General features: G+C 39.6%; 1 protein-coding gene and 1 long non-coding RNA gene across 2 annotated transcripts; both read left to right on the forward strand.

Annotated features, from left to right (window-relative positions):
• Window positions 1-3,675: 3,675 nt before the first annotated feature.
• Window positions 3,676-5,367, forward strand: LOC145453282 (uncharacterized). The gene is made up of 3 exons (XR_013919693.1): window positions 3,676-3,790; window positions 4,699-4,864; window positions 5,203-5,367. It is a non-coding gene; the product is annotated as an uncharacterized LOC145453282 (long non-coding RNA).
• An 8,183-nt stretch (window positions 5,368-13,550) lies between these two features.
• LOC145453813 (carbohydrate sulfotransferase 1-like) lies at window positions 13,551-27,166 on the forward strand. Its single transcript, XM_080331799.1, has 11 exons — window positions 13,551-13,900; window positions 16,399-16,524; window positions 16,594-16,738; window positions 18,015-18,188; window positions 19,538-19,667; window positions 20,329-20,482; window positions 22,248-22,412; window positions 24,295-24,437; window positions 24,849-24,953; window positions 26,283-26,311; window positions 26,602-27,166. The coding sequence occupies exons 1-11, from the start codon at window positions 13,700-13,702 to the stop codon at window positions 26,802-26,804; spliced, it is 1,575 nt and encodes a 524-aa protein (XP_080187925.1). The 5' UTR covers window positions 13,551-13,699; the 3' UTR covers window positions 26,805-27,166.
• The last annotated feature ends 307 nt before the right edge of the window (window positions 27,167-27,473 follow it).

Genomic DNA, 27,473 nt, shown 5'->3' on the forward strand with positions numbered 1-27,473 from the left:
TGACGAACGAGGGCGCTGCCCACTAGCCGCATCAGGCGCGTACAATTTTCAAAGTTGATATTACTATTACTTGGGTATATTGCGGGTCGACTGTATACCGCCCGCTGGGCTCAGTTTGCAAGGACAGGACTATTCGGCATCTGGACATATCGATATCGAAGGTTTCCGCTAATATACGACAATCATTTTGTGCCTACATTTCATCGCCGACGATCTTTCTGCGCGCGCAAACACGAAAAGACTTTCTCTCGTAATTGCGAATTTAGTTAGACTAAATCAGCTAAATCAGGCGTTTTTTCATTTTCAGGTGGGGGTAGGCTACAAAGCAAGAAATCGCGTGACAATTAAACACGCGAAGCGTGAAGAAAAATTATACTACTTTTTTAGTTTATTGTAATGTACGACGATTTACTAGAAATGTGACTGGATCCAGGATCCGTCAATGCGTCGGAACTGATATTTTAGTCATCAGCATCCCAAGTGTCGCTGCCAGACTAATCATATATTTGGTTGGCCTTGCAAGTTCACAGTCTGAGCGATTCAATTTCGATAATATAACAGAATTTCGATAATATAACGGGAAATTAGCTCGCGGGCTAATCAAAACCTTCTCGCGGGCCACATATGGCCCGCAGGCCGCGGGTTGCCCACCAATGATATAGACAGACACCTTCGATAGTTTTCAGAGCCGGAGCTGGAGCCGGAGCAGTGAAAATAATGCGCCTCCGGAGCTGGAGCCGGAGCTAATGTATGATAGAAGAAAGCTCCGGAGCCGGAGCTGGAGCAATGCGAATTTACGGCTGCTCCAAAGCCCTGTTTACTATGACACAATAATTTTATGTTGTTATTTAACTGCTATCCACTAGCTTCAAAATTGTAACGCGATAGCTTTCACGATGTCATGATGCATTTGTCCCCTTGTATTATGTCTGTATCTCAAGTTATGCCAAGTACAACAACAATTTTATTCAAATATTTATAAATGTGATTTTTTTTCGTGTCAGGCGTCAATATTACGATAGTGCTGTAGACTGTTGAATGCCAGCAGTCTATAGAAGGTCCCGTCAGATAAGGCATACTTTAAAATACATTGAATACCCCTATTATTGATGCTGCGGCCAGCGGCATCATCAAAAACTAGGAAACTGGCCCGCGAGCACATTTGAGTTGGAGACCTCCGGCCTAGTAAAATATAATTCGACAAGATATGACCTGCCTGAACATGGGAGGGGCTGAATCAAATTCATATTCATTGACGTTCATCGAGCCAGCAAAGATTTACTCACATGTCATTCGACCACCCGATTTTGTAATTTGGTGTAAGTCCGCGCTAACATTTCTAGCACTGAGCTGCAAGCTCACATTTTAATGGAAGAACATAGGTCTGGTCCGCCTATTGGTGGTGAAATGTAGTGTAATAACCTAGTGTTGCAATATTTACGATTTAGTGACACCAAGTTATTTCGTAAAAAAAACACAGAGAAGAGTATTTTGAACATATTTATTCAACTTGAGTATTTTTAGCGCCTCGCGTAGCTAGATCTCTTCGTTTTGTATAGGTGCCCCTGAACCACGCCTACCGGTAAATCTGATCACGTGGGTGGAACGTGGATCAAACCGTATTATTTCTATAATTATAATTATAATTCTGATATGTTATCTTACATTTTACAATATTTTACGCCAGTGGTTCTTAACCTTGGCTTCAGCGCCCCCAGGGGGCGGAAACGCTCAGGGGTCGATATGGGGGCGCAGAAGAAAAATGGCGTCGCGGTAGATGCATGGTGTAGTAGCGACATATGATCATATAGTAGACCAAGAGTTCTATATATCCCTGAGTTCTAATTTCAAATTAACATTCGACAAAAGCTGTCAAATCTCGAAATGTTTCGTTGGGCTTCGCGCGAAATATATACCGATGATGTTTGTGACATGTTCCCATAAATGCAGTGGTTTATTTTAATTAATGTAAAATGAATTGCGAGTACTTTTAGATCGCCAATTTCCCGTTACAACACACCCGTCACGCTAGCTCGGGGTATTTTCCTCAAAATATTTTCAACTATAGGTATTATATCCTGCAGCAAACAGCGTGTCAACATCGACGAAAGAGGCGCGATACCGCACTTTTGAGTGTGCGAGCCCGTTGATTAAAGATGCTTTAATTGGCCAAAATGATTAATTAAATACACTTGTGTTTGAGAGCTACAAAATTAAATTGTCAGAATATTTCTTCGTTATATCATAAACGATGATACTGTTTAGTGTTGTGACCCACAACCTCACTTGAACGTTATATATATTATGGGTTACTTTGTCTGGAGTATACATTAATGTTAATGTTAATAACAGGGTGCAGTAGTAAATTCAATGTGAACAAAGATATCTGCCATTCTCAGATGATTTACTATATAGTCACACAAAGCAAGGCCAATACAATGAACTTACCCGTATTGCCAATCGCGCAGGGGAATTCGGGATATCTGGTTATTATATCGTTGATTGGACGAATGGTCCTCGCGCGCGATTCCATTAGTAAAGTCCCAACCCGAGAAGACCGACCAGAATTCGACCTCTTAGCCATTGTTTTTACCGCAACCCTTAAGATGTGGGGGGCGTCAGACCAAAGCGAATTTTGAAAAAGGGCCCTGAAGGGAAAAGGTCAAGAACCAATGTATTGTACTGTATTATATTATATTAAATTTCTTGTAATTATAGTAATAATTGTTATTTTTATTATATTTTATTAATGATATATTCGACTATACCAAACTACTGTGGATAAAATGCACAATTGCACACTAACTTTTCAGAACATTAGTACTCGTGATTTTGGTGCGTAGTAAAAGGCGAGAGAAATCGATAGGTAGGTCTAGTTGTTCACTGTTTCCTATTTCGACTCGTTCGTGAATTGCGTAATTATATATTGTAATTAGTTCTTTACGGACTAGGCGTGTGACATTTTTTGGTATAAGAGTATCGATGAAATTACCCGTAGTAGAAAATAGAGTCTGGGAGCGAAGCTCCCCTGAAGTTTGATTGGTCACCTAAGACCATAATTTCATAGAGGGCATGACAAAGAGCTGCCCTGTCAGGCCCTGTGCACTGTGGAGTGTGCAATGTAGCCTTGTTGACTCAGGATCATATTGCAGTAACGTATTTTCACCACGGGTCACACATAATTATTAAGTTAACTTTCTAGTAGTTGCAAGGGCGGGACTTTTCAATTACGTTCTATGTACGACTTCACGTAACAATTATAATTAATAATGGCCGTTTGTAAATCAAGCACATATCCACATCGTGTCTGGGCTGCGCGTCATTGGCTACAGACTCGATCTTTACTTTTGACACATAATACGTTTTATTACGAATACCTCCTTTACTCATTTCAATGCATTTTGATGTGGCGATAAGGGGCGCGATTTTTTACCGTGGCCAAGCGGCACTTGTTAAAAAGGTGAAGTACCACTGGCCACTGCTTGTCATGTGAATTCGGATGGGACACGCATATCAGAAGGTTTTGTAAATCTCAAAAACTCGCACGGTTGTTTTGTGATTATCAATAGGTCGGAAACGCGGACTCGGTTGTGTGTATAACAATATGGAAAGTCTTACTCCTGAATATACAACACGCACTATGAGATCACGTTGTTGTCCGTATTTCCGTATATAAAACGGACTTGTTCGTTTCTGATCTCAGCATTATCCAGCTATCAGATATCGAATAAAGCTACAACATGAAGACTTTCATCATCGCTACCCTCGCCATCATTGCGGTCATTTCATGGTGAGTGTTTTAGGCGTAATATTCCACTTGCAAATCGACTACGACGTTAAGCTGTTTGAATGTATGTTATTGTTTCCAAACGACATCATAGCTGACCGTGACCTTCCGGTAAAAAGCTCACCATCAAGGCTTTATTAATGGGCCCGTATTTATCTATAGATCAGTGGTTTTCATCTTTCTGCAGCAGTGGCATACTTTCTGTTTTGAAATTATCCCAAGGCCCACCTATCAAAGTCCTCGTTGTAATATGGAAATATTATTGTAATCGTGACGTAATATGGATGATTAAACATACCTCATGGACTATTTCATTGCTGTTGTGTTGGTTTCGGGTTATCCATTGTTTCATAGGCGAATTTTAGAACGTCTATGTCACGCTTTCCTAACCTGCGGGCCATTGAATGCCTTGAAGTATAGAATAAATTTGGAACGATGGATGTATTTTTGCTGCAATAATCACACGAAACAAGCTACACACTTTTCTGTAACAATATTATTTTTCAAAATGGCTCTGTGGGCAACATCACGATGATCCCGTGACCCATCAACTGACTATATGACCTATACCGGTTGGGAAGCGCTGATCGAGATTGATAATTTCATTGAAACAATCGATCGGACGATCGTACCTAATAAACTATCCCGCGCTGACAGTCACGGGTTAGTGAAAAGAGCATATAGCATCGCTATCTGATTCACTAAAGCGGTGTCTTGCAAATAGACTATTGAAAGTGCGCCGTGCAACAAATTGGTAGTTCAGGGATCATATGTGAATATCGGCCTTAGTGTTAATGACCAGAGCTGTAGATCTAGAGTTCTAGACCAATCATGAAAACTAAGAAAAACAACAACTATACCATATAGCACAATCTACCATGATGTATTACAAGGGCTCTGCTATTTTCTAGTGCCGACAGCGCCGGCGCCGCTATTACCGGCAGCTTCTACGAGCAGACCTGCAACTACGTTGATGACAGAACAGGACGACGGATCGACTGTGTCGCACCAAACTATTGCTGTTCCTTCAAGAGCAAAAACTTGGGTTCTGTATCTTATTGCATGGCATCCGATATTGTGAGTATATGTTACATGTATTAATGATACGAAATAATTTGTTACATAATAGAGACCTACATCTTCGACAATATGATATCACCGTATGATACCACCGCGGTTATAACTTGAATGGTCTGAAAACTGATAAGCGGTAGAATCAGTTTCCGGTCCAATCATTTTAAAATGATTTTTTTATCCATTCTTGCCTGGAAATATATTGAACTGTATTAGACTAACATATATTATCAGTGATACGACGTGGCTGTCGGTGTCTGGCCTATTTCTAACCTTTTACTACATAACGGAAGTGGGCGTCATCACAACTGAAAATATTTCTCATTCTCACTCCATTACAGTCACGTCAACCGCGTCAGTCAAGTCTGTGGGATTGCTATCAGGTGCAAGGGGGAAAGTAAAGGGATGTGATTCAAAGTTCTATGCTGGAATCAATGTTACAAGATGACAATGGATAGATATACTTGTTAAATGTCAGCATAAGATTAAACAAGTGTGTCTGCATATATGCATGGGTTTATCAGTTTGCAAGGAATGAAGTGTTCCAATGCAAGAACACAGCTTACGAGGGGCATTTCAGTTAGAGTAGTATAGAGCAATATCAGTATAAGAAAAGTCAGTCTACCATGATAGAACATCTGTTCGTCGCGTAGAGAGGCGGATTACCAATTGCTACTTGCGGAAAGCATCAACCAAAAATCACAGCGAAAGAGTGTATTCACGCCCAAAAGGTGGTGCATAAAAACAGGAAGTAACACAGAATTATATCTCGGTTATATATTCCACATGCCCGCGTGTCGGGATGGTGCGAACCCCTGAAAGTTTCAGGTTCGTGTGAACGCGAACCTTTTTGAAAGATTCTGTGTGAAGACTGTGAACCCGAACGTGAACCTATCACGTCACGTGATGTCATATTACTAATTCTAACCCTTCATTTCAGTGAAGTGATATATGAATGTACGCGATACATAGTGACGACTCAGGCCACTGTATGCCACAATCCTGACGTTACATGCTTTCTTTTTAAATGTAGCCAAATGTGGGGTATAGCAATCAAATGCTATAATATTCCCATAGAATTATCAAATCAAGATGGATTCCTTACGCCTGCTAGATTTCACATTAGATAACGATGTATTCTTTATGTCAATTTCATTGATTTATTGAATAAGCACCATTCGTTGACTATACGTAAATGTAGTGTATTTCGTTCTTGATGTTGTGTGGTTGCGGGTCAAGCTCACTGAATAGAGTCACTAAATATTCACAAACAGAAAGCCGAATATTTCGAGCAAACTTTTGTTACAAACTTAGGCAAGTTTCGAGTTTTGATTTTTTTATGCTGCCAGCGCCATGTTTAGAGTGGTTCGAAGCTGAAATGCAAAGAATCTCAACCAAAGATGTTCTAATGACGTGGAAAATTGTTATATATGAAAAAGGTTCACAGTGCAGAACCTAGACCAAGCTTCATTTGTGAACGTGAACCTCTAAGTTTCTGAGGTTCACATACAGAACGCGAACGTTAACCTCACGTCCACACCAACCTAACAGCTAGCATTTGTATTACTGCCTTCAGCAAGTACATAGCCTACTAACATATACACACATACATAATTACATACATATGCTCAGTTACTTTTCGCTAAGCTGGACCAGAGGTTTAGGAGACGAAGCCCAGCAGTCCACATTTTACTCGGTTGCAACTGGTTTACGGTGAATTGAAAGTTATAAAATGCAGCTAAATTAGGGTTACCATATTTCAGCAACCCAAATTCCGGACACTCTTTAGCGCCCACTGGTGGATTTCAAAATGAGTTATGACGTCACACCAGCAAAGCTTTGCTCATAGACCAGAGGTGGTCACGGTCCGGTTCAGGAGTATGTGACTGTGTGTTGTGTAACCGGGACCGAAAGCACATGTTTTCAGCCCCCTTTCCCCCAAATAAACAATGATTTTGAGCCCACACTATACGGTATTCGATGCAACTTCTTAAGTGGGGTGCTTGCTATATATGAATCTGGTGTATATAAGCATCTGGTCGTTAAATTATTTGAATGAATTTCGTCAATAATATTTGTCGTTCCATGTATTACTATATAGATGCTACTCTCCGCCCACATGATCAGAGTTAGCGGTAGTGCTGGCGGAGGATGATGAGTTCGAAAATACTGGAAGCGTAATTGCACATCGTTAAGTTATGTTCATGTCCTACCGATAAGCTTGTTAATCAGCCTTATGCCGGTGCGCACGACGGAGCTTTATAAACACCCCACATCCAGTGGTTTCCATCCTTTTATGGTCGCGACTCTATCTCCAATTTTAAAATTTCCGTGGCCCGGATTAAAATTTTACTAGCTGATCACTAAAAGAAGTCAGCGCCTTTGCCCAGACTTACTCACGGGCTATTTTGGAAGTTGATTACGTTAAACATATTTGCAAACCCCAGAATAAAGGCAAACGACGACCCCTCACCCGTTTGGAACCCCTATCTTTGAATAAAGCATTTAAAAGGCCTTAACGATCCCTAGAAATATACCGTTCTCCTATAATTGCGATTAAAATTTGGCTTATTCCAGTAAATGTAAATGAAGGTCGTTTTTGTTTATATTTTATGGCAGTTTTTGCGAGGGTGGTAGTCTCTATAATAAAATCAATAAATGTGATAGTAAATCGCGCGCAGCGCGAAGAAAAATATAATACATCAACATAAATATTCCCAAACAATATTGTTTTTATGCTGATTTAAGAAAAAAATTATCAGCCTACGTCAAAATTCCGCACATTTGGCATATTTTGGAAATTCCTCCCGGACGCTAGTCTGGACAGTGAAATTCCGGACATGTCCGGGAAATTCCGGACGTATGGCAACCCTAAGCTAAATGCTGTCTTTCTCTCTTTGTGGCCAAGGGCACGGCATGCTGATCTTGACCACCAATTCGCTCGTGGATATAAAACCGACAGATGTATTTCGGCATCGTACCAGTGTTGGTATCAAGTCACTACCTTCGAGTCACGAATCATTTCGAGTCATTGCACATTTTGACTCGAGTCAAGTCAAGTCAATCGATTTTCGAATGGGACTCGAGTCAAGTCAAGTCACTCGATTTTTGGAGGTGACTCGAGTCAAGTCGAGTCAAGTCAAGTCAAGTCACGAGTCAAGTTACAATTCAAGTCAAGTATCCTTTTCGAAGTAGGAGCCATGATTACGTCATTGTATTTTTCCAGCTGTCTGAAATACAGATTGAATGGTCATTGATTCTGAACCTATGAACGAATATAGAGTTAAATATACACGCAAGAAGGCGCTGTATCGCTCACATATTCGTTGTTAAACTACGTAAGTAATTGCATAGCTTCAGTTAATAGTTACCACCCGAAATAGAGAATACACAAACGAATTGGTAAGATGCAATACATTACCCATTTATACATATTGATGTTATACAATTCGAGCCTGCGCCAATGGTTGACGAGAATATAAACTATATTCAATTTCAATAAAACAAGAGGTTGGTAAAGTTAACAACATATAACAGAAATAGATATTTTGCTATTAAATTACTTTACTACTAGTTTACGACAACGTAAGCTGCAAGCTTCGATCACTTCGTTTATGGTCAATTTATTTGTGAGAGAACAATGGAGGCTTGGTCAAACGCACAATCATTGAATGATTGGTCGCTCTCACGGGTTACACCAGCGTTTCGCGAACAATCCACACATATGCAAAATACAGAGATTTTTATCGACACCGATCACTTGATGACTTGAAATTGACTGGTGAATTTTACTCCGAGTCAACCCACATTTCTGATGTGCCGATTCAAGTCAAGTCAAGTCATTTTAGCAAAGTGACTCGAGTCAAGTCAAGTCATACGAAAAACGTGACTCGAGTCTGACTTGAGTCAAGTCATGACTCGAGTCATCCCAACACTGCATCGTGCAATTTTCAAATACCGGCGATCAGGGTTGTAATGACTAAGTCGCAATATTTTGGTGACTCGACTTGATAAAATAAGTGTCATTTTCATGAAAAATAACTCGACTGAACTTGAGCTGCTTTGTTAATTGGCTCGACTTTTCGACTTGTACTCCAGCTCGAGTCATTACGAATGACCCAATCAAGTCATATGACTCGAGACATTTGATTCGATCTCGACCCATGTGATCACATTCACAGGAATTGTTGATGCAGGGGGTTTCTTCGAAAATTTAGGAAAGTTATTAATGCTGTGCTGCATCTTTGGGTGGGCCAATTGTTATAATCCCCTTTGTTGCACGCCGTTACTTCTTGACACCCCATAAGAATTGTCGGTATAGTGGAAAGATATTGGATTCGCGCAATCGTAGACCTACCAGAAACAAATTTCCTTCGTGGTGAGAAGAACACGATTGCAAATTGGTATTTCTTTATGGATCGCATCATTTTCCTCTGCTGTTCGTATCTGTACTGTGGGGCTCAGATTACAAAGGACACTACTATATTGTAGTCGAAAACCAACTCCCATTGAACCGCGCGATGCGCGAAGAAAACTTCAAGAATATTGCAAACCTCTAATTATTTAAGGAGTTAATTCGTAAATGCAATTTGCATATTGACGGCTGCCAACACATCCTAATCGAAATAAGTGTCAACGGCCGCATAATTTTTATTCTACTGCCGCAGATTGGGGAAGCGAGTGGCGCAGTTGGTTAAACACTGCAGCCACGACACCAATGGTTGGTGGTTCGAGTCTCGGCTCTGCCATGTTTCTATGTGTCGGAGGTTTATCTGGGCTCCTCATCGCTGAACCCGCTGTAAATACAGCGCGTTGAAAAGCTCAGAAGAAGAGAGAGCCGAACTCTTGAAAGGAGGCAGCAAAAAAAGACTCAAGTTCAAGAAGACATGCCATTATGAAATGTATGAAATTTACTGTGTGGGCGCAAATAACCACGAGTTGCAAGCGCCAATTATATGAGTTAATAAAAACAACAACAACTGCCGCAGATTGGCCGCCCCTGGACTAAAGAATCGACATTTGGGTTAGCTAGACACGTTACTTGCTGGAAAACTATCTCCTCGTAAAGCTTGGTCTTTCGGGGAGCCCGAAGTCGTTTTCTAAGCGTCTCGGTCTTGGCAGTGTTGGGTCATTGCACGTCAAGACAATATGCCCATTTATATCAGAAAATTCTGCCTCCATGCAATGATATTACCATCGCCGAAGGCATATCAGCTAGTGAGGAATAGTTATATTGGGCACAAGAGAATAGCTTACTTTGAACAACAACAATAATATCAAAATCAATTTCAGCATTATAAAATGCTTTACTAAGCGTTCTTTCGAAATTTCCGGTCGCCGTCCGCAAAATATGACCTCGCGGTCCGCGTGTTGGTATGACCGCTGATTTAACTGATATATTTGAATGTACGCTCTTTTACCTGTTTGATTAAAATTCTTAAAAGTGAGAAAAATGAGTCACATTATAAATTTTATTATTAATATCAAAATACCGCAACACTGCGATAAAATGAAAGCTGGGAACGTGTCGAAACGACTTGAAGTATTTAAAAGCAGACACCCACCTGGGCCTGGGGCTAGGCTAGAGGTTTTCAACCTTTTTTGGCCATGACCCATTGGTTCTCAACCTTTTTTCCTGCAACGCCCCTGTTCGAAAATTGCCTAGATCTGGCGCCTACCATACACCACATTTTAAGGACGGTAGTAAAAACAAGGGGTAAGAACTCAAAGTCCGGTCGAAAATAAATAGGTTGGGACTTCACTATTGGAAATAGCTTGAATCACACCCGAGGACCACTCGACTAATTAGCGCTATGATAGGCCTAATTACATGTGCTATATAGGATCAAATTAGGGTTGTTAACCATCGGGTACGGGCTCATACGATCTGGGCGATCCCGGTGTACATATCCCGAATTCACCTCTGCGACCGTCAATACGGGGATTTTAATTATATTGGATATATAGTTTTATTGCTTTCTGTGACTAGTAAATCAACTGTCTTAGTGGTAGAGATATTTTCTCACATTGAATTTAGTACCCAGTTGTTAACTTTAACATGAATGTAGCCTATTCCAAACAAATTTGCTTAAGCAAAGTCATATAGTAGGCTACATAACGTTCATGCGAGGTTGCGGCTCAAAACACTAAACGGTATTATCCTCTATGATACGATGAAGAAATATTCTGAAGATTTAATTTTGTAGCTCTCAAATATATTTAGTTATACTCATTTGACCAAAAAGTTTCAAAGCATCTTGCACAAAGGGCTCTCACTCTCAAAAGCCCGTGTAAGTCTTGTATAGCCCAGTGTTGGGATGACTCGAGTCATGACTTGACTCGAGTCAGACTCGAGTCACCTTTTTCGCATGACTTGACTTGACTCGAGTCACTTTGCTAAAATGACTTGACTTGACTTGACTCGGCGTATCAGAAATGTGGATTGACTCGTGACTCGGAGCAAAATTCACGAGTCAATTTCCAGTCATCAAGAAATCGGTTTCGATAAAAACACTGTACCTTGCATATGTTCGGATTGTTCGCGAAACGCTGGTGTAACCCGTGAGAGCGACCAATCATTCATTTACCGTGCGTTTCACTGAGCCTCGATTGTTCTCTCACAAATAAATTGACCTAGTAGTAAAGTAATAGAATAGCAAAATGTCTATTTCTGTTCTCTGTTCTTACCTTAACCAAATCTCTTGTTTTATTGAAATTAAAGTCGAATGTAGTTTATATTGTCCTCGACCATTGGCGCAGGCTCGAATGGTATCATATCTATTTGTATACGGGTAATATATTGCATCTTATCAGTTCGTTTCTCTATTCTCTATTTTGGCTGGTAACTATAAACTGAGGCTATGCAACTACGTCGTTTAACAGTTCTACGTATAGCCTATATGTGAGCGATACAGCGCCTTCTTGCGTGTATATTTACCTCTATATTCGATCATCGGTTCGGAATCAATGACCACTCAAACTGTATTTCAGACAGCTAGCAAACTGCAATGACGTAATCATGCCTCATATACATAGCCTACTTCGAAAAGGCAACTTGACTTGAAATGTGACTTGACTAGTGACTTGACTTGACTTGACTTGACTTGACTTGACTTGACTTGACTTGACTTGACTTGACTCGACTTGACTCGAGTCATCTCCAAAAATCGAGTGACTTGACTTGACTCGAGTCACCTTTGAAAATCGGTTGACTTGACTTGACTCGAGTCAAAATGTGCAATGACTCGAAATGACTCGTGACTCGAAGGTAATGACTTGATCCCAACACATAGCCTACATTATGTCCGCCCGCTGTTCCACGCACGCCGCGAAAGAATGATCTAGCCTAATTCCCGCATCCACGAACTTGATTTCGCTGAACTCATCCGCTCAAGATTGATGCGGAACAATCAAAAGCCATAAATTCTGCAATGGGCAAACACTTGTTGGATAATCCCGCCTGTGCGAAAAAGTATCGAGACGACAGATTTCGCATGGTCGGAAAGGGTCGTTCACACTTTCATTTGTGTGCCTTGGAGTCGACTTTTATCAAAATACTCCAGCCAAGGCTGTGCCAACAAAAAGAGTTCGTGCATCATCTAAAAATAGTACATTGAACGAACGCTCTCGTATTCGACATTTCATGCTGGTGACGTCATATTTTGTGCTACGATTGTTGATATACGATGTTCATTTGAATTCTATACTTAGTCTACTAGTTGCTGACGATTACCCCTGACGAGTGTCAGCCGAAAATATTCGGATTCATTTCAATATGAACAATGAACATGCTATTCAATAGGGTCCATCAAACCCCTAGGTGTCGCCAGACTTTGGGTGGTAACCGCAGTTGTTACGTACGCGATACCGTTGTCAGAAACCTGTAGGCTGCTTTCCCGAATGTAAATAATGGCTACAACGTGCTCTACTTGGACCGTGAGCTCGTTGAAGGATGAATTAAAACTTCGGAACAACGGCGGTTAACACCCAAAGTCTGGCGACACCTAGTGTTTGATGGACCCTATTGAATGAAAATACTACATAGAAGTGCAGAAAGAACTTCTATTATGCAAGCTGTGCGTATGTCTTTGTAACTACTCAAGTTGCGATATCGGAACATTCAATCCAGTGATACAATCAATTCATGCGACTCTTACATACGTAGACTGATTTCAACGCAGGGTATTTTTAGACCAACTCGAAAGATTAATGCGCTGCGCTAATGCCTCAATCCATTACGATTCCTTGCGATGGTGCCGTATAGCCTACTTCCAGTTTCACAGGAAGATGATAATCCACAAGAAATTGCAATTATGGCTATTTTTTGTTACAATAATATGACCGACGTAACTTAAATCTACTTCAAATACTGCTCACCGTTTTGAACGGCATACGACATAAATGACCCTGCCGAATTACTTCCAGTTATTACACAATCGAAATTATTTTCGACTTTCGTTAGTGACATTACGGCGAAAGTATCACAGCAACAGGTCGGATAACAGCCGGACCATCGCAGAGAACAGCCCATTGGAACAACTATTGATAACTAATCTCCGTAGGTTAGTTATCTATAGAACAACCGAAACTTTCCGAATAACTAGCTAAATTTTGCGCCATCCCGCGACTAACTTCCATCTGTTGTTACTCAACTGTGAATGATTGACAGGCCACACAGTGTTTTATCCCATCAATTTGTTATTTATTTACGTCTGTCGGAGTGTCGGTGCGAGATCGTTCGGAGTATTATTATTGCTAGTCCCTTTACTAATGCTCTCAGCTGCAGTTTGCTGAAAACAGTTGGTGTCGGCGTTGTCTCCGCTCAAATGGCCAAGTGCAATGCGTTTCTTAACGTATGCACGCAAAAAAGTGCGAGCCGTCAGTGCCATAGTTCTACTCTCAGCGTTTGGCTGTTTCATTTGGAGCGTTAGCCATTTTTCAACGTATCCGCATAACAGCTTGTCTTTATCGAAAAATCTCGTCAACAATCATCACGATCAGCCAGTCGCCGCTGCTAAAAGTCTTGCAGCAACTGTGAAGGTAAGTTTTCAGAGTCTACAGTTATATAGGAAATTCATTAGGCCTACTTAAAAAATACATGCAGCCTGTGAGGGCGAGCTGCAACTTGCCAATCGTAGGTTATATATGCTGCATAATACTGTGTCATTGGAAACACTCAGGGGCGGGTAAACTACAGCCCGTGGGTTGCATGCGGCCAGCAACACCGTTTTGTGCGGCCCGCGAAAGCCTCAAGAAACGTAAAAATATTTATAAAATGCGTTCCGGTACTAAAAATCAAATTAGTGTGACTGCTTGATTACACTTTTTCCTAATATATTTTAACATAATAATGATAAGCTATCTTCTTACGATAGTATTTTATTGATGGCGCGATAGCCCGACCCATGCATTTTGAAAGGTTTCAAGTGGTAAACATCACAAAAAAAGGGAAACTTGAATGTCTTAATTCAGACCCCTAGTGTGATTTTAGATTGGCAACACGAGCAAGTATATTAGTAATGCTGTACTTAGAAAAATTGATTCGCGAGTGTGTTAGATAGTATTCGCTCTTTGTATGTGTATAAGTGAATTATTAAAATACAATTTGTCGTCTGAGACGTCTTGGGCGGAAGAGTCTGGTATCCTATGAGGCAACGGTGCATTGGAATCAAATTTTTCATGGATTAGAGCAGAGGTCTCAAACTCAAATGTGCTCGCGGGCCAATTTCTTAGTTTTGATTACGCCGCGGGCCGCACCACCAATAATATGGGATGTTCAAAGCAGAAATTCCAAGTAGACCTTATTTGACGGAAGCTGTAAGACAGGCATTCCAAAAACATCATGAAAATGTAATTTACTATTGTACTATTCACGCTTGACACTGAAAAAATCATATTTCCAAATATTTTAATAAAATTGTTTTTATGTCGGGCAATATTTTTTCAAATAATGAGTTATAGACATCATGCGAGAGGATACATCATGAGTCATGACATCGTCAAACTGTCGGGTTATATTATTGCAGCTAGTGGACCTTTGACTGCCATAATTTTATGTAGAATATTTTAAAATCTACTGAAGATTGATCTGATATCAGAGCATTTGAGCGGTGTAGCCTAATCCGGGTTATGATATAGTCGTGATAAGTAGGCTATTGTTACTATGTCATTGCCAAAGTAAAATTAAATCAGCGTCAGATTTTGCCTTCGAATATTATTGGAACATGTTAATAACAACTTGAATATAATCATTATTGAGCCATAGTAATAGCATTTGTTTCTTAACCTTGGCGATCGTATCCCCCGTGCTACCAATAAGATTTCTCGTAGTCCCTGTTCATTTTCAACACAATTTCTTATTGTACCTATATTTAAATTATAGAAAGCCCATACACGTAAAATCGCGCGCGGCGTGCAGACCATTTTTCAGATGAATAAATTGGTCAAGAAAATATTCCACAGCATATAGGCCTAATTCCACAATGCATCTCGTACCCCATGATGTGGGGCTCCGTACCCCGAAGGGTTCTACGGGCCCTGGTTAAGAACCCCTGGAATAGAAATGTCCAGTCGCCGATGAATTCATTGGTGTTACAGCTGTTGAGCGTACTACTACCTTACTCCCCACCGATAATAACATGGATAAAGAGATCAGACAACACCTATCATGTAACCAATTATACGTCACGGGCAATGTTCCCTGTAATTTTTGACGAGACTGCGCACACTCACGAACTCAATGCGCAGACCCTTGGAAAACAGTGCGTGACGACAAAAAAAAGGTCATCGCTTCGGATATTTTGTCCGCAGCTTCGATTTTCTGTGCGCAGAGACCGTGTCAGCACTGCGCATTTGCGTACGTTCGCAGCTTAGAGGAAACATTGGTCACGGGGGTAATGCCGATGGTTGCCATACAGTATGGCCCATACTGACTCGATTAGATAGCTATATATACCCTACTCAACGCAAGCTACGACCTTTAGATATACCGGTATTACTATTCTCCATGACAGTTTCATGGATTGTTGCATCCGTAGGATTGCCAAGTCACCGTTCCGAGTCGCAAGTCCTTCTCTGATTTTAACGTTTGACTCGACTTAACTCGAGTCATTTTTATTGATCACCTAGTCAATCCGAAATCGAGTAATTTTACGAAAGATCGCACAAAACCAATTCACAATTTTCATTCACGAATCATCAACGGGTCATGTTTTATCATCATGAACTAGAAATGTGACGTAATAGCTGATCTTCTACTGCATGGTAGCTTTTAAAAATGATGTGATGGTGTAGTTTGTTGAGATTTCAGTGTTTTTATAGTAGTTTTAGGGTGAACTTCAAGTTCTTATATCTAAAGTAGATATGTGGCACTGGAATATATTGTCAAATACTTGAAATTCCCAAATGCCGTCGCGGGCCGCACAAAATGCTCTCACGGGCCGCGTGTTTGAGACCTCTGGATTAGAGCCTCCTCCATTAGGCCTATAGTAAATCTTAGATTTTATGAAGTCGTAAATATATGAACTTGTGTATCACAGAATGTTCCTCGATCACTAACTTTGGCTGATAGTCATCTTGAAGCACTTAGTAACAAAGTACACATCGGCAACACCTCTGGCATTGACCGTAGCTCGTCTACGAAATCAACTCCTGATGTAACCAAGGTAAGGAGAAATTTTCATATGAAGTATCCATCATTGCTGTCGAACATTAGTCCATTACCTATTTCACAGTTAAAACGGACCCCATCTCACATACCCAAGTGGTACGAAAATGACCCACATGGTTATGCAAGGTATATGGAATATTTTGCGAAGACAGAAGCACCTTTGCCAAAGCAGAGACGCGCCGTGATTATATTAACGAATCATAGATCAGGTAAGGAATAATGCTTCTTCCGATCGCAAATTTAAACATTGGATAGCACTAGCAGGCAGCTAAGTATGAATGTGTGAAAACTTTGAATCAGTACACGTTGGGTAGCTAGTGAGTGCTGTATTTTAATTCTGTCGGTATACGTTATGGTTGTGTTATGTTCGTGACAGGATATGACATATAGCAGGATGTAAAAATCCTAACTGTGTAGATATTGCACTACAAACTTTATGCACAAAGCAGCAATACGGTTTACAGCAATACTGTGATTACTGTTATTTGAGTAATGATCCAATTGGCCTGTAGCATAGATTAGATCCGGTATATGTTATCCTAGTTTTATTTTAGACGAGTCCCATCAGACATAGTCTTCTATATAGGTTCTTATCAGGAAGCAAGTTGAAGCCTATCTTTATGCACACGTTCATTTAAATCAGGGGTGGGCAACTTCTCCGGTCGGCGGGCCGGATATTGAAAAATGAAGCACTTAGCGGGCCGGATTCCTGAATATATACATTCAAACGATTTTTTATCCACCTATACAAGAATTAATCGTATTTAATGTAAACTTTGAGTTTGAAGCATTGATACCAAAGCAGTAGTCAATGAATTTATTAACGTAACGTACTTCAATAGCTGTTCAATGAACAGTGTTCATGTCAATGAGACATCTGTGGTCGATCATAGTTGTGTACAGGTTCTTTGAACTTTGGCTGCATGACGGACACAAACAACAGAATCGAATGTTATATTCATATTAAAATGAACCCAATTATTTTCGACTGACACTCGTCAGGGGTAATCGTCAGCAACTAGTGGAGAATTCAAAAGAAACAAACAAACTAGTTGCTGACGATTACCCCTGACGAGTGTCAGCTGAAAATATTCGGGTTTATTTCAATGTGAATATACTATTCAATTGTATATTGGAATTATGTACCTCCAAGAAGCTGTACAAACAAAAGAATAATTGAAAATCACTAATAGACTATATGTGTCCGAAAAAACGTAAGGATATATAATTTGACGTAGTAAGCAAGTAGTGAAAAATTGCGGCATACTGTGACCGCAGGCGATATTATCATGTTAGACCGTACACTGTCTGCGGGCTGCTCAAAATCACGTCGCAGGCCATATCTTACCTGTCCCTGATTTATATATTAACTCAGGATGTGATCAGTGAACATAATGGAGTACCATGTCGTTTTTGTGTTTAGTTTAATTTTCTCATTATTTATACTTGTATTCCAATATCTTTTTAATTCAAATTATCTGCTAGGCTCGTCGTTTTTCGGAGAGTTGTTCAACCAACATCCAGACGCGTTTTACATGTTCGAACCCCTATTTCCTCTGTCGAATTCGTCGCATTGCGCGCTGCATAGAGAATTGAAAATCCGGACGCTGAAGAGCCTCGTTCAGTGCACTTTGCCGGATTGGTTGAAGGTGTATGAAGGTAATATTGCGCTACCTCCCATTGCATTGATGCTTGTTAGTGGATGCATAGCAGAAAGCGACAATAGCATTTCTTATACAAACCTATATATTGCCTGATATCCTACTAATTAGCGAATATGTGTAGTCTGGAAATGAATATATTTTGCGGTATGATCCAGTTTATCAAGCCTGTCGAAGTTTGGTATCGTAAAATTAATATTCTATGTCGCTATTGCAATTTCTATAATATTTCAAAATGACATTTGCCATCCGTCATACCACGGTTGTGTTTTTGAAACAGAAAATTCCATCATTTTGGTATTGCAAAGAAGTTCCTTTGCTGGTACAGCGGGGTGAGTAAAAAAAGAACGTAGCGTGTGAAAAATTGCCACTAATTTGGTTGTGATTTTTAAGTGATCAATTAGCGTGCATGAATAATGTAGCTGTAGCTGTCAATTGCACTACACCGTAATAAATTGTTTTAGATTATCATGCAAAATGTATTCTAGATTTCAATTTCAATTGTTTATCATCTTTTGTGGACGTTGGACGTCATTGGTTTATTCCTGTTAAAAGTCCCAAGATCTATAGCAAATTCTCTACTTAACCTCAACAAAATTGAATAGCAAACATGAGCCTCTGTCATGCCCTGAGTTTGATTCTGTATTGTTTCTGCAACGGAGCTTGATGTTTCCAGACTTCTGAAAAAAGGGGGGAATATCTGGCACACTGTATATCTGCATGTATACCTGATGTTACATCAAGCATGCTACAATTGACTACTTGAGCGCTTCCACCTTATTATTAAAATATTCACTGTTGAAGCTATAATAATAGCCATCCTCTTTCTACACGATACTATGATAGCATACTTGGATCTACTGCTCAGCCTAATTTATTAACTATATATATGTGGGCTGATGTTCTCTCTCCATCCAGTTGATGTTCCCACTCAGTTTCTGCCTCTGTCTGTGTATCCGAGTGCTATGCCACATATTTTGATTTAAAATTATGCACATCTAATTTTCAATTCTAAGATATTGTATTTCTCAACTCGTTCCAACAGAAAGGGTCAGATTTCACCACTGATCCTTCTTTAAGCGATAGCTTATTTGACCCGACCCAAGAAGTGTCCATAGGCATAGCCAAGGTGGAAATTTGTCCGTTGAAACTTCTTGAAACAAAAAAATTAAAACGGGGTGACGTCACTTATAGCCGTTACATAGTGAATACCTCTTATGGTACAATGTCGATGTTAAAAGGGAGGGGGTAAAGAGCTTTTTGCCGCTGACTTCGTGAGTCTTGGAGTGTAGGCCTATTGATGGCAACCGTCGGTATTCAGACCTTAATATGCCACCGGAATTTCAGGGATCCCCGCCAAGGAGCAGATAACCGGGAATCACAACATGAGGAAGTGTATCACTAAAGGAATTTGTTTCCGGATGAACACAAAGGAATTGTGCGAAGACATACATTGTCCTCGATCCTCAGATTCCAGGTACTTCCATAATGCTTTTACAGCAGAGGATAGGCTTTATTGCACCGCAAAGTTTTTTTTATGTGTATTATCTTCTTTATATGATCTAATTCCAGAAGGTTGCTTTGCTTTTGTGTACGCTGCTGCGGGCTTCCTAGATTGACCAGTCTTGACGTACGTGAACGGTCTGGTAAACTGGAATACTAATCGATGTATCTGTCCCCTCGACTTGATGCGTTTATTGAACGAATTGCAAATTCCAAGTTATCTGCATTATTTTAGAATGGTGCATGTATATTTCAAACAAATACGAGATCACGAACACTTATCTGATGTCAACGGGCCGGCAACCTTTTCTACTCTTCAAAAAACACTAATGTTTATCATTGAAAATTGAATAGCATACATGGCATTTCCATGAAATTATTTGCTCACAACAGGCTTGGGACGCAAGAATTTAGTGAAATCATTTTGTAGTTTTGTAAAATTGTATTTCTCAGACACCTGCCTAGTAATTCATTAGTATCACTCATGCTTAACTCATGACTTCATCATGTATATATATATAGCCCATTGGCTGCAACGACTCAATACTACTCTTGAAATACAGTGAAAACATAGTGTTCGATAATTGTTATCATTTCTTTGATTGTAGAGTACATTTGTTGCTTTTTTATTCAAGTATCAAGTCTTGTTACGAGGATTGCGGGACTATAAATCGGATGCTTGTTGAGAACGTTTGTCGGAGAAAATCGTTGGTCGCGCTGAAAATCATAAGGCTATGTGACGTCAACGATATCGAGACGATTACCTGGGAATTGCCTGTCGATATCAAGGTGATATTTATGTATTCATATCCGCCATGAGCTCGTCAATGGTTTGTGTAGGACTTGTGTAATAAAAACATGGGATGACAAGTCACTCTCACAATCTATAGCACGGCACAAAGGTTTTTTAAGATTGTTTTTCTTATGTGATCGGACTCCAGAAGGTTGCTGGTGTATGCTGCTGCGTATTTTCCTCAATTGACGGGGTTAGAATGGCCCGTCTCGTAAATATAGACACGGACCCACACTGACTTTGTTGTTTACCCTCCCCAAGACCTCGTCGACCTATTGTAATTTCTAATTTGGGTAGTATTCCGGAACAACACATATATATTCCACACAAATACGAGATTTTTAACCACCAGGCACTTTTTATCTGTATTTCTCATGGCGAGCGTGGCGTCATCGTTTTCCTTTCTTATGAGGTAGCCTAATTAATTTTTCGAGATCATGTTTGGGAATTGGTCTATGTGGGGGGCTGAGTGCACAAAATGGCGTCTCATATTCTGTTATAAAATCACTGATGTCTGTGCAGTGTTCATACTGAATGGATAATTTTGAATTTGAGACAAACCAAATTCAGCCATACTTTGGTTAGTTTGCATTGCAATATCATCTGGAATCCAATGGCATCATTGCAGTTGTTGAACTGGAATGAGTTTACTGTGCATTTTCTTGGATTGATTATTATTTCCGTCCACAAGAAAAATGAAGTAGGCTACTTCTGGTCAAGAATTGGGTAGTGTACTAGATACGTGTGTATGCTTACTTGGCACTGACTGGTGTCGATGTGTGGTATCGTAAGCCTTATAAATGGTTTAACTAGCATATCTTTTAAGATATTGCTATCATATCGATAAAATTTTCTTGTGCTAATCGGGCTATTCGCTTTGAAGCAGACATCGCGATGCCATACCATCATCTTAATAATGCTCACGAACCACCGATAATGATGATTAGGGCAAGTTTTTATTGCAGTCGAATCCGTGAAAAGTTGCACCTTATTTTACACAAAAGTTGCATTTAGTTTTCACAAAAGTTGCACCAAAAACTTGCATTTCCTTGAAATTATTAGGGTATGAGATACTGGAATCAATCCGCATCCAAGGCACTGTAGCAGAACTCAGTGTTTGTGACTTCAACAAAATCAATAGCCTGAAAAAATCGACCCGGTGAAAATATAATTTTTCGGCGGTCTGGCCTGAATGTACGTCGAATCAGAATGGATCTCAAATTTAAACGATAGTGAAATAATCAAGCGATCTATTTACATATAGTGCCAAATATTTCCAGTAAAAAGTTACTTGCATAGAAAATCGAAAAAAAATTGCATAAAGATGTATGAGAAATCGAAAAAAGTTGCAAAAAATTTCGTGAAAAATTGAAAAAGTTGCAAAAAGTTGCATGAAAATATGGAGAAAAGTTACAAAAAGTTTCGATATACGATTTCTCCAAACAGCTTTAAACACTATACTACATAACTTCTGAGTATTTAGGAAGCAGCCGGGAAGCTGTAAAAAGGAGTTGGCTAAGTTGCCTTAATGATGATTTCGAAATTCTAGTCACGATCAGTTATTTAGTCATCCTGACCAAGCTGGTCGTTGTGTATCTGACATTTTAATTATCATGATACTACTACTACACAATATTACTATTGGCCTTTTTTTGCCTTTCTGGTACATTTCATGTTACCCCACTCACCCTGTTTGGGCTTGCACTTCAAAATCAGGGTTGACCCCGGCTATGCGACCATATAAATATCGCTATTTTTTAGGTTTTGCATCTATTGCGCGATCCTCGAGGCATTGCAGCTTCTCGGAGACGTCTTACGGGAAAAGTCGACTTGCGGGAATCCCTACTCGGCACTTGCCGGAGACAGGCAAATAACTTCATGACAGGCACCTTCAACAGGCCGGTGTGGATGAAGGAGAGATACATGGTAGTTTTGATATGTGCCTTTGTGTTCGTTATAATTTATTTACTCGAAGACTGTTCGTTAGGGCTGTTCAAAAATAACTTTTTTTCCCGGATTCCAGCCATTCACTGATTAAATTGTCAGGTTACCCTAAAAAGCGCTGCACACCAAATTTGGTTCGATTCTATCAAGTATACGACTCCGCAGATCCAATTAAAATTTTTAATTTATTATGGAAAATTGAAAAAAATAATTTTTCAAATTTTTCTGCCAACCCCATGAAATTGTTGAGCTGTCTTCAAAGACGTTGCAAAACAAATTTGAGTCAATTCCGACCAGTAGAAGCGGAGTTATGTGGGTTTTTCGATGATAATCCTCGGATTATCCTTGATTGGTGGATAATCCGCGATTTATCATCGAAAAACCCACATAACTCCGCTTCTACTGGTCGGAATTGACTCAAATTTGTTTTGCAACGTCTTTGAAGACAGCTCAACAATTTCATGGGGTTGGCAGAAAAATTTTGAAATTTTTTTTTTTCAAATTTCCATAATAAATTAAAAATTTTAATTGGATCTGAGGAGTCCGATACTTGTTAGAATCGAACCAAATTTGGTGTGCAGCGCTTTTTCGTGTAACCTGACAATTTAATCAGTGAATGGCTGGAATCTGGGAAAAAAAGTTATTTTTGAACAGCCCTACTGTTCGTGTGCCCCTTATCAAGAGTTAACGGCGCAATGACAAGGATATAAACAGATTCAAATGAAAACCAATTTGACAAAGTATGACTTACCAATGTAATTTTTAAAGTAACGCTAGACGAAGTCATCTGTACCGGCAACTATATGACAGTCATAACAAGAAACTCAAGTGAGAAATAAAAATATACAACACAACTAGAGACATTTAACAGATGTATAGCAGTAGGCCTACATATCAATGAAATATTTTAAAACTGTTGTTGAGATAACTCTGTACGGCTTAAATTAATGATCGTTGACTCCAATACAAATAAATGGAATGAAGATTTTCCCTTAAAAATCACAGCGGAATAACTCCCAAACTCAAATAATGTTTGGCCCCATATCAATGGTAGTAGGAGGAAGTATTGAAATCATTCAGTTTGCTTGTTGGTCCAACAGTGCTGACTTCATTTTGGTAGTTTCGATTGAAACTTGAATAATCCAAGGATCAAGTTAGGTAAAGCGACACATACGTCTCCATCTATGTCAAACGCTATCGTTGTCTAGGGAAAATGTTTCTCCAAAACTGAATTGCAGGGTTGTAACCAAGTCACAAGTCAATGTGACTTTTATGGTTTTGACTCGAGTTAAGTCGAGTCATTTTCAAGTCAAGCCCGCGTCCAAGTCTTCGAGCAGAGGGTCGAGTTCGAATCATAGTGTTATGACTCCAGCCCGAGTCCAAGTCACTGTGTTGACTGTTCAGTTTCAGTCTTGTTAAATATAATTTTTACAACTCTGCTTGGTGATGTCGATATTGTCGAATGCCTCACATTCATGATATAATAAGTTTCCTCACTTTTAACAGTTTCTGGTCGCATTTTCAAGTACCAGTACTAGTAGAAGATATACCAATAGTGTGGTCGAGTCAATACGCAGACTCTAGTCAAATCGAGTCATTTCCGTATCCTAAAAATCGCGACTCGAGTAGGACTCGTGTCAACTGATGAATTGAGTCATTACAACCCTGCTGGATTGTAATTTAACGAAGTATCAGCTTGCCTTGACCCGAGAGTCAGGTTTGTTGCATCACATTGTAATATCGCATGGTAGCATATGCCATAGCCTACCACACCACGATGCCAGACGATATTAAGTTAGAGATGTATCAATGGGGATCAGTACACGTTTTAGACAGACTGATATTGATATTTTTTATTCATCAGGCGGTTCGTTATGAAGATACTGCACTGCATCCGTACCGGGTGGCGCATGACGTGTACAAATTTGTCGGATTGGACTTTCCCGTCATGATGAAGCAATGGATTTATAACAACACCCAGATTCCTATTCCATTGCCAGAGGAAATGTGAGATTCGCATATCTATATGTACCGTAAAATTTTACATGATTTCAGTGGCGTTTGACGTTTGGCATTCTGAATTGGCATGTAAACCCGTGAACTTGGTCGTTTATCGGCGGTTATCTTTTGTATAGAGATCGACTATTATCTTTCTGTATCGAAATATAGGTATTGGTCCAATTCCGGTTGGTATTTGTCAACCTGTTTAATGACATCATCACTCTTACAACTGTTGAATTGATTTAGGATGAACATAGGAGTTCACTTCTGGGTTAAAACACTAAAAATTCTGGTTTTCCTAATTAAAATATACATATTCTGGACTGGAACTACTAGTTTCTGCCTCCGCTTGAGGTTTATTTTGAATATATTACTTCAGTATTTGTAGAAAAGTATTTAATTTGGATTGTTCCACAGCAAAACGGATTCAAGCGTCACTGAAACCAATGATACGTTTGATTCACAAAGTCTTGAAACGGACAGTGTTCTTCATTCGTTGGCACAGAAAGAAAACATGGCAAGGTGTGTTTTCTGTTGTTTCTATGACTCAATGAAGATAGTGATGATATTGATATGACATCAATGACAATATATATTCCCGTTTCCATCCCAACAAGGCCTTTTGCCGAATGGATGGATTTAGTATGGTCCTAATGTTTGAGTGTCAGGTTAGAATCCTGACTTAGACGGAGTACGGTCACAGCCCACTGGTGCGCCAAAGGAGCATTTTGAGCAAGACACTATCTTGAAAATTGTAGGCCTACACTTCTCCATTCGTTAGTGGCATTCTAATTTATTTCACTGCGTCTTCGAGAGTAACTGCGATAAACCATGTTTGTAATAGAACAAAATATTTTTGTCGTTGACAATGACTGCAGTCATGTCTCGAGAACTGGATACGATGACAAACTGTTAACAGTAAGGTGTACCGATTCGGATACAATGCAATCGTAAACCAGTTGGTGAAGATGCCCATATCCCTGATTCATATTTCGTGGGGCATTCTTGGGTCTTTCTGACACTCAATCTTGCATCGCAAAGATGCCAGGAAAATGTTTGGGGCAGAAGTGGGATGTGGAATATCTGCCTAAAAAAAGCAGGCCGTGGCGGCGAGTTGGTTACTCATCCCTGATAGCGATGATTCCGATTTCATCCAATATCCTGTTGTTGGAATTCACCAGAGTTGCTTAAATACTGTGGATCATCGCTAGGGCAAGTTTTTGTATCTTTGTAATGCAGCTTCCTAAATACTCAGAAGTTATGTAGTATGTTTTTTGTTAAGCTATTTGGAGGAATCTTATATTGCAACTTTTCTCCATGTTTTATGCAAGTTTTTTCGATTTTCCATGCAACTAACTTTTCAATGGTTTGATTTGACGTACATTCAGGCTAGACCGCCGAAAATTATATTTTCACTGGGTAAATTTTTCAAGGCTATTGATTTTGTTGAAGTCGCCAACACTGAGTTTTGCTACAGTGCTTGCATACGGATCGATTCGAGGATCTCGTACCATAATAATTTCAAGGAACTTGTCCATAAATGCAACTTTTCAGTGCAACTTTCGTGAAAAATAAGCGCAACTTTCCGCCGATTTCGCTGCAACAAAAACTTGCCCTAATCATAACATATTAGGTTTTGACTGGATGCTAATTCACTTTATGTCGGGTAATGATTTGTTGTGAAATTTGCAATGCAATTGACTTCGAAGAGAACATATGGTGCGTTTATACCTACGCGAATTTGGGCAATGATTTTGTAATCTTTTAATCTACTGATCCCCGTGGAGTTACTTTTTGTGTCGCGCAGTGTGTAAATTCAGATTCGATGATGTTTTTTTCCTTGTATTTCAGACTCCACAGAGGCCGTGAAGATCCCTATGGTAAGTAGTAACTACCCCAACTGCAGTATATTGCCAAGTATAACGTCACCGGCAACTGTTCGCCTCGATTATTGGAATATTTTGTGCTGTTGACGTCATATCTGGTGATGCCACTGTTGATATATGAAATTCTTTTGAAATTTCTTCTAGTAGCTGACGATTAACCCTCACAAGTGTCAGCTGAAAATATTCTGGTTGATTTCAATCCAAATTAAATTTTATATTGAAGTTCTGTACCTCCAAGAAACCTTTCAAAATAATTTCAAGTGGTTATCTCATTTTGTTTCTAGGCACTTCTCGCGATTCGTCAAAGACCGTTCAAAGATGGGTCCGGGACTTGCCTTTTTCGGCAGTGCGACTGGTTGAGAGCGTGTGCGAATCGTTGATGAAAATGGCGGGCTACAAAAATATCGAGAGCATTGAAAGTTTCACTCGAAACAAAACTATCAAGTATTTTACCGACACGATACCTCTTCCTGACGTGTCTAATTGATCAACTGTCTCATGCAGTTGTCTAAAACACCAACGATCGTGGTATCCTACACATCCTTTGAAAAGTGTTATGTGTCAGAAATGAAGTATTCCTCAGTATACCATGACTATTTTTATCCATATTTCTCTATCTATTCATCTGAGTCAATTCAGTGAAATGTTACTTTTCTATTGACTTATATTGCAATTTTACCAAAACTTTATACAGTGATCTGTTGCAAAAGCTTGCCCGTACGTTGAAATTCTGAAGCCGACTGTGAAATTGATGTGCAGTGTTTGCATTTTTTCAGTGTCAAAATGATGATATTTTGAGCGTAAATTATGTTCAATAAATACTGCTAGATCTAGTCATCCTAAACCCCAGAGACCGCCACAATAGCTGTTAAATATCCCCATGGGGTATCCTGAGTTCCAGTGCAAAAGTTAGCTGTATTCGGTATTTTGAGTATCGTATATATGATATTTGACAAGTAGCCATAATTCTGAGAGAATATCGTATCTTAGCTTAGCTTAGCTTAGAATTTTAGCTAAAAGAAATGTCTGACCTCTCACCACTACTGTAATTGTACTTGAGTAGCTTGATGAAAAAAGTTTGAGCAATAGGCCACACCGACCGAATAGAATTTGTTGTTTGGTGTAGCTGACTATCAATATTACTCTCTGTGAACAA

The sequence above is a fragment of the Botryllus schlosseri genome, chromosome 13 (genome assembly GCF_051294905.1).
Source record: "Botryllus schlosseri isolate E-star chromosome 13, Bs_hap1, whole genome shotgun sequence".
Classification (NCBI taxonomy): domain Eukaryota; kingdom Metazoa; phylum Chordata; class Ascidiacea; order Stolidobranchia; family Styelidae; genus Botryllus; species Botryllus schlosseri.

Excerpts from the sequence above, each read along its gene's own strand:
- LOC145453813 (XM_080331799.1), top strand. The coding sequence starts at position 13,700 with ATGCGTTTCTTAACGTATGCACGCAAAAAAGTGCGAGCCGTCAGTGCC. Across the intron at positions 22,413-24,294 it reads GGATGAAGGAGAGATACATG|GCGGTTCGTTATGAAGATAC; the intron begins GTAGTTTTGATA and ends TTTATTCATCAG. Across the intron at positions 26,312-26,601 it reads AGGCCGTGAAGATCCCTATG|GCACTTCTCGCGATTCGTCA; the intron begins GTAAGTAGTAAC and ends TTTTGTTTCTAG.